General features: G+C 44.7%; 1 protein-coding gene across 1 annotated transcript; it reads right to left on the bottom strand.

Moving 5' to 3' along the window:
• Positions 1-8655: 8655 nt before the first annotated feature.
• Positions 8656-17525, bottom strand: ywhah (tyrosine 3-monooxygenase/tryptophan 5-monooxygenase activation protein, eta polypeptide). The gene is made up of 2 exons (XM_041203009.1): positions 17240-17525; positions 8656-10296 (listed from the first exon to the last, which is right to left on the bottom strand). Exons 1-2 carry the CDS (start codon positions 17324-17326, stop codon positions 9640-9642), a joined length of 744 nt encoding a protein of 247 aa, XP_041058943.1. The 5' UTR covers positions 17327-17525; the 3' UTR covers positions 8656-9639.
• Positions 17526-17817: the final 292 nt, after the last annotated feature.

The following is a 17817-nucleotide window of genomic DNA, read 5'->3' as shown; positions in this document are numbered from 1 at the left end:
AGTCCTTGTGTTGTAGTAACATCACACTGCTGTTAGGGAGGGAGTTCTGGGATTTTGACCCAGTGACAGTGAAGGAACAGTGATATATTTCCAAGTCAGGATGGTGAGTGACTTGGAGGGGAACTTCCAGATGGTGGTGTTCCCATCAATCTGCTGCCCTTGTCCGTCTAGATGGTAGTGTTCGTGGAAGGTGATGTCTAAGGGGCCTTGGTGAATTCCTGCAGTGCATCTTGTAGATGGTACACACTGCTGCTACTGTGCATCACTGGTGGAGAGAGTGAATATTTATGGATGCGGCGCCAATCAAGCAGGCTGCTTTGTCCTGGATGGTGTCCAGCTTGTTGAGTGTTGTTGGAGCTGCACTCATCCAGGCAAGTGGGGAGTGTTCCATCATACTCCCGACTTGTGCCTTGTAGATGGTGGACAGGCTTTGGGGAGATGATGGGATGGAAAGCCACATATCCACACATTAACGATTGATGGCATTATAAACAGTGTAGATGGAAGCGACAATTACAAAGAGATATTGATAGATTAGGTGAGTGGGCAAAACTGTAGCTTCCAATGTAGACAAGGGTGGAGTCACCCACTTTGGACTGAAAGAGGCTAGAAGAGGATACTCTTTAAATGGGGGAAAAGCTAGCAACAGTGGAAATCCAAAAAGACTTGAGTCCAAGTACACAGATCATTAAACTGTCATGAACAGGTATAGAAAATAACCAAACTGGAATGTTGGCCTTTATCACCGGAGAATTAGAACATAAGAGGTTAGAAGTCATGCATCCACTGTACAGTACAGTGGACATAAATACGTGGATTTTCAGAAGGCTTTTGATAAAGTCCCCCACGGGAGGTTGGTTAGAAAAATTAAAGCACGTGGAATAGGCGGTAATATACTGGCATGGGTTAAGGATTGGTTAACAGGCAGAAACAGAGAATAAACGGGTCATTCTCATGTTGACAGGCTGTGACTAGTGGGGTACAGCAAGGATCAGTCTTGGGCCCCAGCTGTTCACAATTTATATCAATATTTTGGTTGTGGGGATCACATGTAATATTTCCAAGTTCATAGATGACACAAAGCTAAGTGAGAATGTGTGCTGTGAATTCCAAAGGATTTAGACAGATTTAGTGAGTGGACAAGAACATGGCAAATTGAATAAAGGATGGAAAAATGTGAGGTTACCACTTTAGTAGGAGGAACAGATGTGCAGAGTATTTCCTAAATGGTGAGAGATTAGAAAGTGTAGATGTACAAAGGGACCTGGGTGTCCTTATCTATAAGTCACTGAAAGCTAACATGCAAGTGCAGCAAGCAACCAGGAAGGCTCATGGTATCTTAGCCTTTATCGCAAGAGGATTTGAGTATGGGACTAGCAAAGTCTTGCTTCACCTGTGTAGAACCTTGGTTAGACCACACCTGGAGTACTGTGTACAGTTTTGGCTCCCTTACCTCAGAAAGGATATTATTGCTATAGTGGGAGTACAACCAAGGCTCATCAGACTTGTTCAGGGGATGGCGGGACTGCCTTATGAAGAGAGATTGGGGAAACAGAGCTTGTATTCTCTAGAATTTAGAAGAATGAGAAATGATCTCATTGAAATCCACAAAATACTTAAAGGAATAGACAGGGTAGCTGCAGGTAAGATGTTTCCCATGGTGGGGGAGTCTAGAACCAAGGGACACAATTTCAACATAAGGGGAAGTCATTTAGGACTGAGATGAGGAGAATTTATTTCACTCAGAGAGCTGTGAATTTTTGGAAATCTCTACCCCAGAGGGCAGAGGAGACTCAGTTACTGAATATGTTTGAAACAGGGATTGATATATTTCTAAATACCAGCAACATAAAGGGATTTGGGGATAGTGTGGGGAAAAGCATTGAAGTGGATGATCAGACATGATCATATTGAATGGCGGAACAGGCTCAATGGGCTGAATGGCCTACTCCTGTTCCTTTCCCTGGGCTGTGGGTGGCACCAAGGAGAGAAAAATATATATTTCTTGACATTTCCTCTCTCTTCTCCATATTAACTTCCCAGTCTGCTTTTCTCTACCCCGCTGTCGACATTAATTGCTGACCTACTCATGATGCCTTACTGCATTTCCATCAATTACATCACACTTACTACATGTGGACATATAAATCAGACTGGCTCAGCACTCTTGTGTCTGTTAAGAGACCAGGGGTCAGAAAGCCGACACGAGGACGTGAGCACATAATCCAGGCTATAACTGAGGGAATGCTGTATCATCAGAGATATTATCATTTGGATATGATCTTAAACAGAGATCCTCTGTATTCATGGCTCAGGGAGCAAGTCAAGAGCAGGGAGTCCTCCAATTGTTATGGTCAACAGTCTTTCCTCAATAACAGTGCCGAAGGTTTAATGGTTGCAGTTTGCAGGATGTTGATGTTTGGTGCTAAATGGCCTGAGTTAGCAATTACATTTCAAAGTAATTGATTATGTCAAGCACTTACAGATGGTGAGCTGCATAAAGAATGATTTCACTACAACATAGTGTGGGAAAAAGAAGCAGAACAATTTTGAAGAAGTGTCATATTGGACCCAAAACGTTAACTCTGTTTCTCTTTCCACAGATGCTGCCAGACGGACTGAGTTTTTTTCCAGCATTTTCCATTTTTATTTCAGAAAGCTTAGCATTTGTATAGCGCCTCTCACACTTCAGAGTGTCACAAAGTGCTTCACATGAAATGAAGTGCTTTGGAATTGTAATCTAACTCGTAATGTAGGAAACGTGGCAGCCAATTTGTGCACAGCAAGCTCCCACAAACAGTAATGTGATAATGGCCAGATAATTATATCTTTCTTTAAGCATGTCGATTGAGGGATAAATATTGATCAGGACACCAAGGATGACCTCCCTGCTCTTCTTCAAGATACTGCCATAGGATCTTTTTCACCCTCCTGTGAGGGCAGACAGGGCCACAATTCAATAACTCACCTAAAAGACAGCATCTCCAGGGAGCAACATTGCACTGGAGTATCAGCCTAGATTTATTTCCTCAAGTTTCCAGAGTGGGACTTGAATACACAACTGTCTGATTCAGAGGGCAGTGTTCTACCCATTGACTCTCAGTTGTCACCATCAAGATCATCACTGCCATTTTCTCTTGGGTATTGGTAATGAAGTCTGGCTGCAGCAGCCATGAAGAATGGAGGAAGTGTTTGGAGTGGGAATTCCCTATTGACGCTTTCTGGCGTGACAATCCACACGCCTGGGGTCTTCCTGATTATTCCTCCGCCACATTTCTGAACCAGATTCTCTTTACCAAATTTACCGAGTCTTGTTGCTGTTGTGCTGCAACCATTTACAGACTCTCAGGACCCAACCTTTGCTTCCAGGCTGTGTTCACTGCCAACGTGATGCAGGTGCAGTTGTACAGCTTTACCCCGTGATGTCATTGCAAGTGACAGAGTGCAGAACCAAAACCAAAAAGAAGTTCAACTGACTTTTCCAAATAAAACAAAATGCACACAGTTTAACGGAAATGTGACCTGAAAAAAAACTTGACACAAAGTAAAATGCGATCCAGAAACTCTGCTTGTGTAGCGTTTTCCCCTCGATCTCCAAGTCAGGTCAACATGACGGGCTTGGCACAGCAGTTATATACACAGCCCATGTCATTCAGGGTTTTTTTAAAAAAACTCTTTGTTTATGGAATCAGCAAGGGAAAAAAGTTTTTCTGATTGTTTTAATATTCCCCTATACTATATCACGAGGTTTTTTTTAAAGGGGGGCGTTTGTTAGCACTGTGTCTCTGGCCAATGATGTCATTAGTTTTCTGCACATGCGCAGACAAGTGCATATGCACAGATGGATATCGGTGGCCATCTTGTGGTGGTAGCAGACACACTGCTGTTCTATTCTTGCTTCATTATCATCCTCTTTTGCCTCACGCCACTATCAATTTTTGCCATTTCATCACTCCTGGCTCTCCAGTCTGTCACAAACCTTCCTTTTTGCTCTTTCCCATCATATTTTGCCTGACCTGGTATTTGCTAAAGTCTGTTCATCTAGGACACCTCCCAGTTCTGATGAAAGGCCATCAACCTGAAATGTTAACGCTGCTTCTCCCTCCACAGATGCTGCCTGACTTGCTGAGTTCTCCCAGCCTGTCCTGTTTTTATTTCAGATTTCCAGCAGCCACAGTGCTTTGTTTCATTGTTGCTGTGTGGTCAAGCCTGTTTCTCCAATAAACTGCCTGGAACTCACAGGGATATCTGCTCTCCCTAACTTTTGAATGTGAAAGCTGAAAGATTGACACACATTCTGGGCACTGCCAACAGTAATCAAGCAAAAACTACCCGATTATCAACATAACCGACACTGCCACTCTGCCATCTGGTCCTGTCCCTTAGCTCTTGATTGGGTGCAACCTATTATTCAGCAAGTACTGAAAGGATTTGTTGGGCCTAATAATCTTAAATCATAGTAGATTTTCAAATCACCAGATGGTTGAAAACCATCAATTGGGAACAGCTGCCCCTCATAGAAACCATTTAAATTTCATATCCAATGATTTGAAAATGGGAAGATAATTACTTGGCAGCTTATGGTAATGGGCAGCTGAATGGCCAGTTTAAGGCCAGGCATCAAGTTAAACAACACCAGTGCTCAAATTAAGAATTCTGCATGTAAAAAGATTTAGAATGATACAACACTGGAGGAGGTAATGTGGCAGCTGAATGGTCAGTGTGTCCCTATTGGCATTAATTTTATAGAGTCTTTCACCACTTCAGGACTTTCCAAAGTGATTTTCAGGCGATGAAGCAATGTCAAAGTGTAGTCACTGTTGTGATGTAGGGTGTGAATGTTACACTGGGATTCAATATAAGGGGATGGGTGTGTATTTAGCCAGACTTCACAAATACTGGAACTCTTCTTCACAATTCAATAGGGAGCATACCTTTTCCTGCAATCCTGGTGTAATCCAACTCACTTTATCACTTCAAAAACCCCCTCATTAAAAAGGCAAGTGTCAAGAAGATATAATAATTCTAGTTATGTTATTGGAATTTATTGTAAAATACAGTAATAGTGCTTAATAGTATATAGACTTAGTTAAATTAAAGCCAGCTGGTCTGAAGGCTTTGATGTAAATATGGTAAACGTGAGAGAAGTTTAGAATGTAAGGTAAAAGGATATTCGCATCTTTAAATGGACCAGACTAGATTGTTTTCAAAGGAGGGGTGAAATGTGTCACCTAGCCAGATGAAGTTTAGAAACAGTGCTTTTATTTTTCCCAAGGATTACTGGTAAAACTTAGTGCTATGAGAGGTTTTTATTATCAGGAAGGTAAAGTCCAAAGGCATAGTGAAACAATGGGAATTTTCATTCAAAGGGGAAAATATGTATAAAGGAGCAAAGGCTATCTGTCAGGGTAGGCATTTTAAGATCTTACAAATGTGAAAAGCCTTTAGCATCTATGCCTCAGGGCTGCTGTTTTCAACGGACTGAAGTTAAGAAAACTCACTTTGAATTCGACGTGTTCAGGGTTATCATGTTTGTTTGCCTGGGGCTTTTAAAATGCGTCTTACTGTTGCTTTAACAAAAGTGTAACTGGGAATTAGATTGATGAGGGGATTTAGAAGTTATCATAGTAATTTATAGATCTATGTGTGTTTAAAATCATTTCTCTTATTAATAAATGTTTAATATAGTTTTATAAAAAAACCTATAAGGCTTGGTGGTCTTATTAGGACTGAATTCAGGGCATGCATCTCAAAATTTTTGCAAATTGCAAAACAATTTGTAGCAGTTGTTTCAAGTTTCCCTTTGGGAACTGAACAACTCAGCATTTACCATCGGCTGTGCCATAATACATGGAATACTCATTGAGCCTCCCTCAATTGTTCCCAGTAACAAAGGAGCCATGCAAGCAAACACACACACACCTCCTACACCAACATCCCTTCACACCTCAGGTGAGTGACAATGAAATTTGCGGAGTTACTGTCCAAAATAAAACACAACCAACAGCATACAAGCATTATTCCTACATGGTAGCCCAACAGTGGGACATTTCCAGATGTTTTGAACAGGCAGTCTTAAGGTAAATGTGGAGGCAAAGGAATCAGATAGGGCAGGTTAACATTCATTCTGGGACCTGGGTTGAACGTAGCCCAGACTGATGAGCTTACTGCCAGCTCTAAAATGAGAGCATCTACAGCCAATCTCAACACAGCTCCTACCAACCCCACAAGCCAAAAGTGCTTTAACTCAACAAATTAACACACTCTCTTGGAATGGTATCTACAGGAGAAGCAAAATTCACACCAGCAAATAGGTGAAAACACATTGGTGGGGGCACAAAACACATTCCATTCCCAGCACCCAGAAGGGCCATTCAAGACTGGAAAGAAGGGAAGACAAAGAGGTCATAATCTTCATACTTGTCTTCTAGATTCAATTCACCCACTATCAACCCACAACTGTCAGCTGTGGCTCAGTGCTAGCACTCTTGCTCTGGTGTTAGAGGGAGTTGGCTCAACTCCCACACCAGGGACTGGTACACAAATTTCAGGCTGAACTTCGGTGCAATTATTTCCAAATGTAGCCACTTATCTTGAAGTAATGCTCACTATAGTCATGGTAGTCTCTGCTGTCAAAATCCTTCAGGACCTCAGACCAGTTGGGATGGTGTAGGAATTCTAATCAACAGAAATTTGTGAAGTCTCAGAACAGGCAAATGACCAGATAATCTATGCTGGTGGTGCTGGTTGAGGGCTGAATGCTGGCCAAGACACTGGGAGAACTGACTTGCTTTTCTGAGAGTGGGACCTTAACCTCTACCTGAGCAGGAAGACAGATTTAATACAATAGTAAAAAGCTGCTTGGAATCTGAAAAAACAAAAAAAAATACTGGAAAACACAGGAGGTCTGACTGAGTATCCCAGAGATGCTGCCAGAGGTGTGAGTATTTCCAGCATTTTCTGATTGTTTTAAGATAGGTTTCGTGTTCTGTCAATGCAATTCTGCTGTGAACTGTTCGACCAACTTGTGTTCAAAATTATGAGAGGTTTGGACAGAAGAGAAATAGGGAGAAACCGTTTCACTAACGGGAGGATTAGTAACCAGAGGACAGATTTCAAGGCCATTGGCAAAAGAACAGGATGGGAGGAGATGATTTTAACAGTTCTAATGAGCAGAAATGCAACCCCTAGAAGGTACTGTAGAAGCATTAACTTTCAAAAGGGAATTGGATAAATACTTTAAAGGAGAGTTTTGCAAGATTATGGAGATGGGAAAGAGGGGTGGGACTATTGGATATTTGTACCAGAGAAAGCCAGATGGACACAATGGGTTAAATAGCCTCATTCTGTACTGCAACTTTCTACGTGCTTGGGTCAGGATGAAGATTACGGTGCTTAGTCCAGTATGTACATCTGTTTAGAAGACTGACACCATTGTTGTTTATTGCAAGGGAAATGGAATATAAAAGGAGAAATGTTTTGCTGCCGTTGTGAGACTTTTGGTGAGACCACGTCTAGCGTGGTGTAGTTTTGGTCTCAATATTTAAGATATAAATGCATCAGAAGCAGTTCAGAGAATGTCTGCTCAACTAATTCCTGGGGGGACAGGACTATATAATGATGAGAAAATACAATGAGAAAAGGTTGGTCAGGTGGGGCCTGTATCCATTGGAGTTAAGAGTGAGAGGTGATCTTACTGGAATGCAGAAGACCCTGAGGGAACTTAAGAGTGGATGCATCTCCTCATGGGAGAGACTAGAACTAGGGAGACAGTTTAAAAGTAAGGAGTCGCCCATTTAAGGCAGAGATGAGGAGAAATTCTCTGAGGGTCACGAGTCTGTGGAGCTCTCTTCCCCAGAGCTGTGGAGACAGGGTTGTTGAATGTTTTTAAGGTAAAGTTAGATTGACTCCCTTATCAATCAAGAACCTAAGGTCATCAGGGGAAGGTGAAAAGTAGAGTTGAGGCCAGTCAGATTAGCCATGATCTTATTGAATGATTCAAGGGACTGAATGGCCTATGCCTGCTTCTAATTCCTATGTTCCTGCTCCCAAATTTTTCCATCTGAACTGGCAACTCATTAATCTCTGGGTCACAAGCGTCACTCTCTTCCTCATTCTACACCAAATGTAAGCTTAGCATCTCAGAAACCCAATCAGTAATAATGGGGCGATGGTCACGATTGTAACAAGGTTGCAGCAGTCACATTTTGCATTTGGGATCAGTGTGTTGTCATTTACGTTACCTAGAAGGATACGGTTTTAATCTAGGACTTGCCTGGTTACCATGGTAACATTGAGATCCCCTTTCCTGGATTCATAATGAATTGGCGCCTTTTTTAAAAAAGCAGCAACTCCATCAATATCTATAGAGGGGGAGCTGACAACCAGAGAGATATGTCACAGAGCACTGAGGGACTCTCCTCGGGGGAGGTTGGGGAAGGATAACGATGTGCTGCAAAGTAGCAGGAACAGGTGGTGTGGGAGGGAAGACCACAAGCATACACAGATTGTGCAGGGCAGACCCATCAGGCTGGATTTTCTTAGAGGTGGTTAAATCGACATGTAAATGGGACTTGATTTAACACTCGATGATTCCTCTTCCAAGATCAAATTAAATTCAGCAACAAGACAAGAAAGAGGGCCAATTCCATGATACACCTGAAGCAGCATTTATTGTCATCCATTCAACCCAACATTGAATTAAGGTTTGGCATTCCATGGGATTTCAATTTTGTTTCTATTTTTTTTCCATAATGCTGTTCTAACACAATCTGTTTTGTGAGCTCAATTGAATTGACTCAAGAACTGATTGGTAAAGCGGATGTTTTACAAAGAAAATGTATAACCGTCGAGGTTCAGACAGACATCTGACAAAAATGTGTTTCTTAAAACAAAAAGTATCAAAACATTTTAGCAGATGCAATGCATTACCCAAGATCTGTGCACATCATCGAGCTCCATATAAATTAACAGCCAAAAAATATTCAGCAACACAAAATAGTCAGTCCTCCCAGCTTTATATAAATGTACTTCACGGTTACGGTTTCATCGGCTAAAATTAGCAGACTATATGTAAACGCTACAATACAGTCAATTTCTGACCCATTTTTCTTTTTAAATCAGTTGGGTACTGGAGTTTCAATGATTGATAGGGATACTGTAGTTTCTGCATGCACAGGAGTAATTGGTCAGGACAGAGCATCACGGCCTTTCATCAGCCCAATCTCGATTACAGTGCTTAAATGCCAAATGCTTTTTCATTTTTTGGGGGGCGTGGGTGGGTGGGGGGCGGAGGGTGGTGATTGCTTGTTCTAAAAAAACTGCTCAAACTTTAAAAAGGGGCCAAAACAACCTGTCTGCGAGTGATTCACTGGCGACAAAATGAATTTTTGCGGCTATAGTGAAGGGGCTTAAATACCAACACAGCCACTGAAAGACATCATTTTAGTCTTTCCTTCTCTGATGGGCATACAGCGGATTTAGAGGAGCTGTGTACACAGTAGATATTAGCACTGGGGTATATAGCACAGTGTGTGTGTGTGTGTGTGTGTGTGTGTGTGTGTGTGTGTGTGTGTGTGTGTGTGGGGCGGGAGGGAGGAGAGGAGATGGCCCAGGGGTTGGGGGATTTACTGCAGAGACTCAGTTGTTGCCTTCTCCTGCCTCGTCATCTTGCTGGTCACTTGTCCAGAGGGTGAGGTTGTCCCGTAGTAATTGCATGATGAGAGTCGAGTCCTTGTAGGAGTCCTCGTTTAAAGTGTCCAGTTCGGCGATGGCGTCATCAAAGGCCGCCTTGGCCAGTTGGCAGGCTTGCTCAGGGGCGTTCTGGATCTCGTAGTAGAAGACCGAGAAGTTGAGAGCCAGGCCCAGGCGAATGGGGTGGGTGGGCTGCATCTGATCCTTGCTGACCTCAAAGGCCTCCTTGTAAGAGGCTTCGGACGATTCCACCACGCTGGCTCTCTTCTCACCAGTGGCCACCTCAGCCAGGTAGCGGTAGTAGTCGCCTTTCATTTTCAAGTAAAAGACTTTGCTCTCCACCTGGGACTCGTTGCAGTTCTTAATGAGGAACTTGTCGAGCAGGGCCAGCACATCACTGCACACGGCCTCCAGCTCCTTCTCTACCTTCTCTCGGTAGGCACGCACCATCTCCAACTTCTTCTCGTTGCCATCAGCAGAAGTCTTCTGCTCAATGCTACTGATCACTCGCCAGGATGATCTCCGGGCCCCCACCACATTCTTGTAGGCCACAGAGAGCAGGTTTCGGTCTTCGTTGGACAAGGCCTCGTTCAGCTCGGTAACCTGCAAACAGAAACAGTGAATAAACATTCTGTCTGAGACGCAAGTGAGCAGGCAGTTAGCTGCTAACAATGGGCTAACCTTCAATAAACGCAACAAAGGCAACTCCCAGTCTCAATATTGCTGCAAGAGGACAGAGCCAGGTTTTTCTCCAACGTCCTGTCAAAAAACAAAAGCACCTGAGCTCATGCACCATTAATGAACACTTTGGCCACAAATGGTGACCAACTAGCTACTGCAGAACTACCAAGAGTGAGCGCCTTCAAAGCCAAAAATAACATGCAGCATCCCCAAAAGACAGACAAACCCTTGCATCCAAAAATATTCATGCGTCAAGCTATCAGCAGACGTTGGTCTATATGGTCCTTCTTCCCAGAGCCCTGCCACACATACTAGCTCCTCTTATTGAGCTCTTGAGATAACAGGTGCCTAGTACAGAGGGAAGCAATGGTGGTCATGGCAACTAAGTTGCAGACATAGCAATCATATGACATCTGACTCATTATCTCCAGGCCATGTTCCAAATAGCTCCCTTCCTTTTACAACTAAACCCAGCATGTGAGATAAACTTGTTAGAACAATGAAGGCAGCAGGGTTCATGTGGCGGCTAATGAATGCATTAAAATCTAGCATTATGGAACTTTTACGCCTGTTAGAACAACATGCTACCGCTGTTACCCAGTCTTCTCAGTTATATCTCATACTTATATGAAATAATGGAATTTAATTTTCTTGAGCTACCTTTCCACTCGTCACCAATCAGCAGCCTTGTGTGGGTGAACTGCTGTCAAGAATCCCAGGAATTTATGGAGCTGAGCAGGAACACATCAGGTTAACACATCTGCACCTCCCCACATGACTGCAGGTGGGACACCAACTACATTGAGAGCTAAGGGTGCAAGCTGCCCCCACGATTGAGGCTGGGAAAGCTGTGTAATGACGTGGGTGACAGCGTAAGGGAATGGGGTGGGGAATAGACTGCATTTAAACCACAGCTTTGAAAATCCTCCGCCAAGGCACCAACTCGAATGTTCGAGAACCTTCATCTGAGGTAAACCCACGGGCTAGCTGAAGTGACAATATGGAACCATTACACCTCATAGCAGGGCTAGAGAACACACGCACACTACATAAGTGCCATTTCCTGGTAGAAATATGGACGTCACTGAAACTAAGAATTTGCGTTTAAATTAGATAAATTGAATGGAGATCTTTGACCTTCCAGGGTCTTTGTTTTGGGTTTAAGCTTGTATATTTGCCTGCATGAGAAGGTGGGGGGGGGCAGTAGAAAGACGTTGGGTTGGGCAGGTGGAGAGGAGGGCTTCCTGGGGTTTCAGTGTTTCTACATTAAAATACCAATTCAGCATTGACACACCTTTCACAACCTCAGGACAGCCCAAGCACTTTACAGTTTTACAATACCTTACCTTTGAGGTGTAGTCACTGTTACAAAGTCAGAACAGGATCAACATTCTGAACAATAGCACAACCGCTAAGACCCATTAGCTCTTACACAATTCCCCAAGACACCAATCTCTGACATTCTCCATTGGAACAATGCTTCTTAAATGAAATAAGTCAACTTCACAATAGGCCACGGTTGACGTTTCCTTCCAGCTAACCATAGCTGTGGCTTAAATGCAATCTATTCCCCACCTCCGTCCCCTTACACTGTCACCACTGGCATCGCTCTCCATCAAAGAGAGTGACAACTGATTGTATATAGCTTGAGGGGCACCACTGCACATCATGCATGGGCAAGGCCTTGTTGATCGATGCAGCCAGTACAGGGATTGAACTTGTGCTGTTGGCATCATTCTAACTGCACTCTAACCACCTGAGCTAACCAAGCCTTTTAATTTAAAAAAAGCCTAAAAGATTTGGCCAGAAGGAATGGGGAGGGTTTTCCACTTCCTGTGGCGGCTGATGAGGTGGAGACCAGGTATCTTAGAGATAACCCTGAACAGGGCAGGTCATGGCCTCATTAATGCTCAGCTGGAAACCACATCACCAAACCCACAGTATCCGTGATAGTATTAATTGAGAGAGGTCTGACTGGAATAGTCTGTGTGTACTTAAACTTCTCTCGTTAATAAAAACCCAAACAGCTTTTCAGCCCTTCATTTTTTTGCCCCTTCAGGTGAAGTGCTAAAGACACCAAGCAACTTTACCTGTGCATCATAACTGTGAAGAGAGAGAGCAGACTCAGTTCAGCAAATCTGTACAAGCTGGAACTCAGTACGACTGAAGGGGTGTGTGGGGGCAGATATATGTGGAATCCTACCACCCCCACGACGTCAGCATTGTAAGGTATTAGGCCAACTGACCACATTTTATCACAGTTGCTGGAACAATAGGAAGGAGGGGGTGGGGGCCACATACTCAGGTTATCTCCAACTCAGTGCAAAACAAAGTAACAAACAGTGCTGATTTTTGCAAAGTGGGTGGAAGCTGGCTAGAAGTATCAGTTCATGGGGAATCAGTAAAGTGCAACGCACAAGGTAACTTATTAAAAAAAGCTTTCTTGCTGCAGTGCTGCACATCGAAGTATACACACACATACATTTGAGATTGCAGTACTTTCTGGTGCAATCTGAGCCGAAGTGTCTAAAGACAATTAAATAATTCTCCCGCATGTCATTCAGTTTTGCAAACGAGGCACAAGTGAAGCTGGTCCAGTCCGTCTACTCATATTACCATCATAGGATATCAAGCTGAACAGCCACAGGGGTGGGATCCCTGAATAACTGATCAAATCATGATGGAACCAAGCCCAATTCCCAGGCTGTTTTACAACTGACCTCAGGTTGGGTGGGGAAAATGAAGCAGCACCATTCACTGTTTGCAACATTGCAAGCACACCCATGAGGGACAGGACCGGACCGGACTTGACTGTAGTCTCCTCAATGCCACATCAAAATAGCCTCCACCCAACTCCACCAATGGTCAACATGCCAAAGTACAAATAAACCTGACATCTACAGAGCCACAGCCAGCAGCACAGCTTTGGCGGGGGGGGGGGGGGTCTTAAAACAAAAGGGTTCAATACAGAACCACAGCACAGAATGCCAGGAGAGAAGGCGAGTATATCAAAACAGCAGTGCACAGATATTGCCAAGTCAATGGCTAGAGGAGGAATGGGGGACAGAATAGCACACTTGAGAATTTGGGATACAATGTGGTGGGGGAGGGGAATCAAAGCAGCATGGAGAGTGAGGGAAAGTAGAAGGAAGGAAATACACCAGTCAGGGAAGAGGCTGGAACATCCTTGCGACTGGAGTGTTGAGGGGAACTGTTCCAAACAGACCAGGAAAATTTACCACCCTCCCGTTTCTCTTCTTACAACAGAAAGGAATGGGTGCGGGCAGCTGCTTAGGGCCACAGGATGTCTGCTCTTTGCTAAAACAGAGTAAGGGCGAAGAGCAGAGAAGTAGTGGTAATTATGACCCAAATGAGGCCAAGTCAAAATTTACCACCACTACAGATAGCTGGAATATCATGCAGCAGTGTGACAGAGAGAGAAGGGAGAATTATTATTAGTAACTGCGACACACTGCACCTTTAGCCATGTCCTTATAATGTGCATCAGTCCTGAAGTTAGCTAATGAGACATATATGACTACTGTCCAAACTGCCAAGGAAATTCAACACCCCAGAGTCCAGAAGATAGACAGAGACAGCAGTTTCACTGCTCTGCACATAAGCTCTAAGTGATGCAGCACTCACACAACACTCCACTAATCCAACAAAGGAAAAATATACAAAGTAAAATGGTTTGACTATTGAAACCATTTCTAGTGCCACCCCGTTCTTCATTTACTCTCAAGGCCTTTTGGGGAAGTCATGACAAGCAGCATCCCAGCTGGGTTAACAGGAGCTGAAGTGCAGTCATCTATTTCTCTAGACAGCTACAGGGAAGTAAGCTGGCCCACAGCAACTGACTCCATTTTCCTCCCTGCCCTGGAAAGGGGTATTTGACTACCGAGCTTTCAGCTGCATTTCTTGAGTAGTTTGTCTAGAAATTTCTAAACAAAAACACAAAATAGTCAATAAGAAGTCCCATTTTCACCAATCCACATGTTGCACAGTGGAGGCACGAGTTGTGGTTTTCCATAAATTTTCACTCAAGATAGCCGATCTCAAAGTGACGTCTCCATTACGCCACTCAATCATCAGCCTTTCACTTTAGGTTGGGTAACCCTTGATACACCAGGCCACTGTCTTTCTCCACACAAAAATACTGACAGCTCACGGCTTCCACCCCAATTGAAACAGGGCCTTGCTTGTGAATGCTACTCAGAACGATTCGAATCAGCAGAGGAAGCAGCCATTCAGCCCATTGTGGCTCTGCACATCTCTCTGAAAAGAGCTGTCCAATTAGAGATATGGGGAAGATGTGGGCTGTTTGTCCTTTTCAAGTATTTATCTAATTCTCTTTTGACAGTTAATCTACTTTCACCACCCTTTCAGGCAGTGCATTCCATATAATTCACTGCTTAGAACTCTGATTTCACACAAACTGGCAAAGTCAGTGGGAAAATGAATGACCTTTGGTAACCAACCATCCTGCCTTATTTATCCTACCAAACCTCTTAAAACGTTCCTGCTCGAAAAATATAATCCCAATTATCACAGAAGTTACATGCAGTATCAGACACACACCACCAGCCCAGTCTTCTGAAACCCAATACTACGATCGCATTCGCTGCTCACCAAATTCAAGTACCTCCTAACCGCCCAAATTTAATCGCTTTCATAACCAAAGCACCCGCCTGGGTCACGCACCACACGTGCCAAAAAAATCATGCCACCAACGCAAGCCATCAGTTACAACAGGCATGTACTAGTCTGTACGGACATTTGCCTCCCAATGGTGCAGTGTATCATCATAACGTGCAATCCAAAAAATAAATATGACTCCTTCACATCCATCCCAACCTCACCAACCCAGAGATTGTATGGAAGAAGTCGAAGTTGACATCCAGATTACGGATTCAGCTTTCAAAAAAGGTGACCAAACGCTGACAAATACAGAATCCAACAATAAAAACTGGATGTAGTTTACTCAATGCTCTCTAGCCAACCTTGCTCTGAGCAAAGGGTCTCACCCAGTTCAGACCTGGGTGTAAACCATTTAATCACTCTTTCAGCAACACAGCCCTCTCTCATTCCGAAAAGATGGCTGGATCACATCACAGCAGCTGCATTAAAGTGACATTACAGCAAAGGAAGGCGACTTCGTCCAATTCTGCTGAATAATCTTCCAGCTACTGTGCATTCCCAATGGAATCTTCCAACTGCTGCTCTCCAGCATCCCACAATATCAGCCATACTGATCTGCCTGCGTGCTCTCCTTCTCGGAGTGAGCACCCCACCCCGAGTCGTGGAACCTCTCAGCAGTAGGCAGGAGCTCAATCAATGGGAGTGCCTGCTTAAGCTACACTCATCTTTGAGCTTTTCAGACAGTGACAGCTCAAGGTGCAAATGTATATGTTCATTCATAGAGACCTAAGAGCTTAAAATTGTTGGGCGTACGCCCTCAGACATGGTGTGATGCCCACACTCTGATCTCCACTATCTGTACCCCAAAATCCTCCCATTGCCTGTGCACACAACAATTGCAATCCAGACGACATTCCCTGCTCCAATGGTCAGTTTTATTTAAAGGATGCTCAGAACTCAGTCGTGGCCACGGTCTCCACACAGTCTTCCAGCACCAACTACCCACAGAATCTGAAAGGCTACGACTGAGAAACCTGCAACCATTGTGTCACACGAGTGCCTATCTCAGAAAAACAATCGTCTGGGCCAGAAGGGATCCATCTATCCTCCTCTCCCTGACCCGAACTCATGATTACACCGCTGTTACTGTGTTCTCAATCCTAACTTGCTTCCCTTTCTTCCCTCCACCATACGTAGCAAGACTTAAATCATTTCTCATTGAAGGATGACAAATTTATTTAAACCCATTCCACTCAAAAGGACAACACACTGAGAACAACGGGAATGAACCATCAGCTATTTAAACATCAAATCTAAGATCCTGCATATAAAACAAGGTACAATTTGTTAGATGAATGGTTACTGTGATCAGCAGCCAGGCGCTCCTGACTTTAACGTGGCTGGACTGCCACCCTCTTCTTGGATCATCCACCTTTCCACTCATTCAGAATGTCATCTCTAAAACTGGCCTTCACCCCTCAAAACCCAGCATCTAAAAACCATTTGTCAAATTGTGTTTTCTCCACCTTTGTCACCCAACCTGGAGAAGATTTGAAAAAAAAATCTAATTCCCCATCTCCCGCTAAATCTCACCCAATTGCATCGGTAAGTGGGGAGGCTCTTTACCTTTACCAGGTTGTGTCTTTAAAAAAAGGAAATAGACCAACCACTGTTTCTCCACCACGCCTGATTTCCAAACCTCATTTGGAGGGATAAAAATCGACCACCACCCACCCAGAGAGATTCTCTGATGCAGACCACACCCAGTTACCGTCACCCCCAATCTACCTAAAGCACTGCTCCTGGACATGCGATTTACTGGAGAAAAGGAGAATTAAGTTTCGCTGCAACGGAAAACAGGACATACAACACCGACACGTGGGCTCCACATGTCAAATAATTTTAAAACAAAAAGCACTTTTTCCATCACCCTGAAGACAATGAGTGAGACGCCCCATCAGGAAAGTGTCCCTGGAATGCAAGTTTTGAGTTACTGCAGTGATTTGCTGTAACACAGGGGGATTGACACACACTCCCTGGATACAGGGCTCCTGTTGTCTCTACAGACCCAGCTCCCAGCCCCACTCAATGAATCAACAGGGGGACCAGAGGGGGCGGCGGCGGCTCTGCCGCTGATTCTCCGGGGAGGGAGGCGGGTTGGTGCCGGGGCTCCCGGTGAAGGGAAGGGGCCCGGGAGCGGGGGGGGGGTCAGCTTTTCACTCACCGACTTCATGGCCGCCGCCATGTCATCGTATCTCTCGGCTTGCTCGGCCAACCTGGCTCGCTGCACCAACTGCTCTCGGTCCACCATGTCGGACAAAAAAAAAGGGGGAGGTATGTCAGTAACTCGAGCCGGGAAGGAAAGGGGGGACTTGGGGGGGAGAGAGGGTGAGACTAGCCGCGGGTTTGTGTGGAGAGTCTCCCCGGTTGCTGCTCACTGTCTCTCCCAGTCTCTCTCTCAGTCTCTGTCCCTCCGCAGCCCCTCCCCCACTCACAAGGCACCCGAGTTGCCGCAGTCGAGCATGCGCACTGCGGCCGCGCCCGACCCCGCCTGTTTAGCGATGACGTCATCTTCTAATTTTAGAACCATGCGGATTTTTTCGGCTGGGCGGGGCCATCGCTCGATCATGCGCGCACCCTTCGCCCGCCTCATGCACGGGGCGATCAGCGTTAGAATACATTCCCCGCCACCCGTGCGGTTACTATGGTAACGGCTCCAAGGAGAGGGAGGGGAGGGTTGGAGGGAGGGGCTGGTGCTGAGTGCGCAGGCGTGTTGCTGGGCCCTGCAGAGGCCTTGCTGCG

Source organism: Carcharodon carcharias, chromosome 13 (assembly GCF_017639515.1).
Source record: "Carcharodon carcharias isolate sCarCar2 chromosome 13, sCarCar2.pri, whole genome shotgun sequence".
NCBI classification, from domain to species: domain Eukaryota; kingdom Metazoa; phylum Chordata; class Chondrichthyes; order Lamniformes; family Lamnidae; genus Carcharodon; species Carcharodon carcharias.
This window is presented reverse-complemented; position numbering and strand designations above follow the sequence as displayed.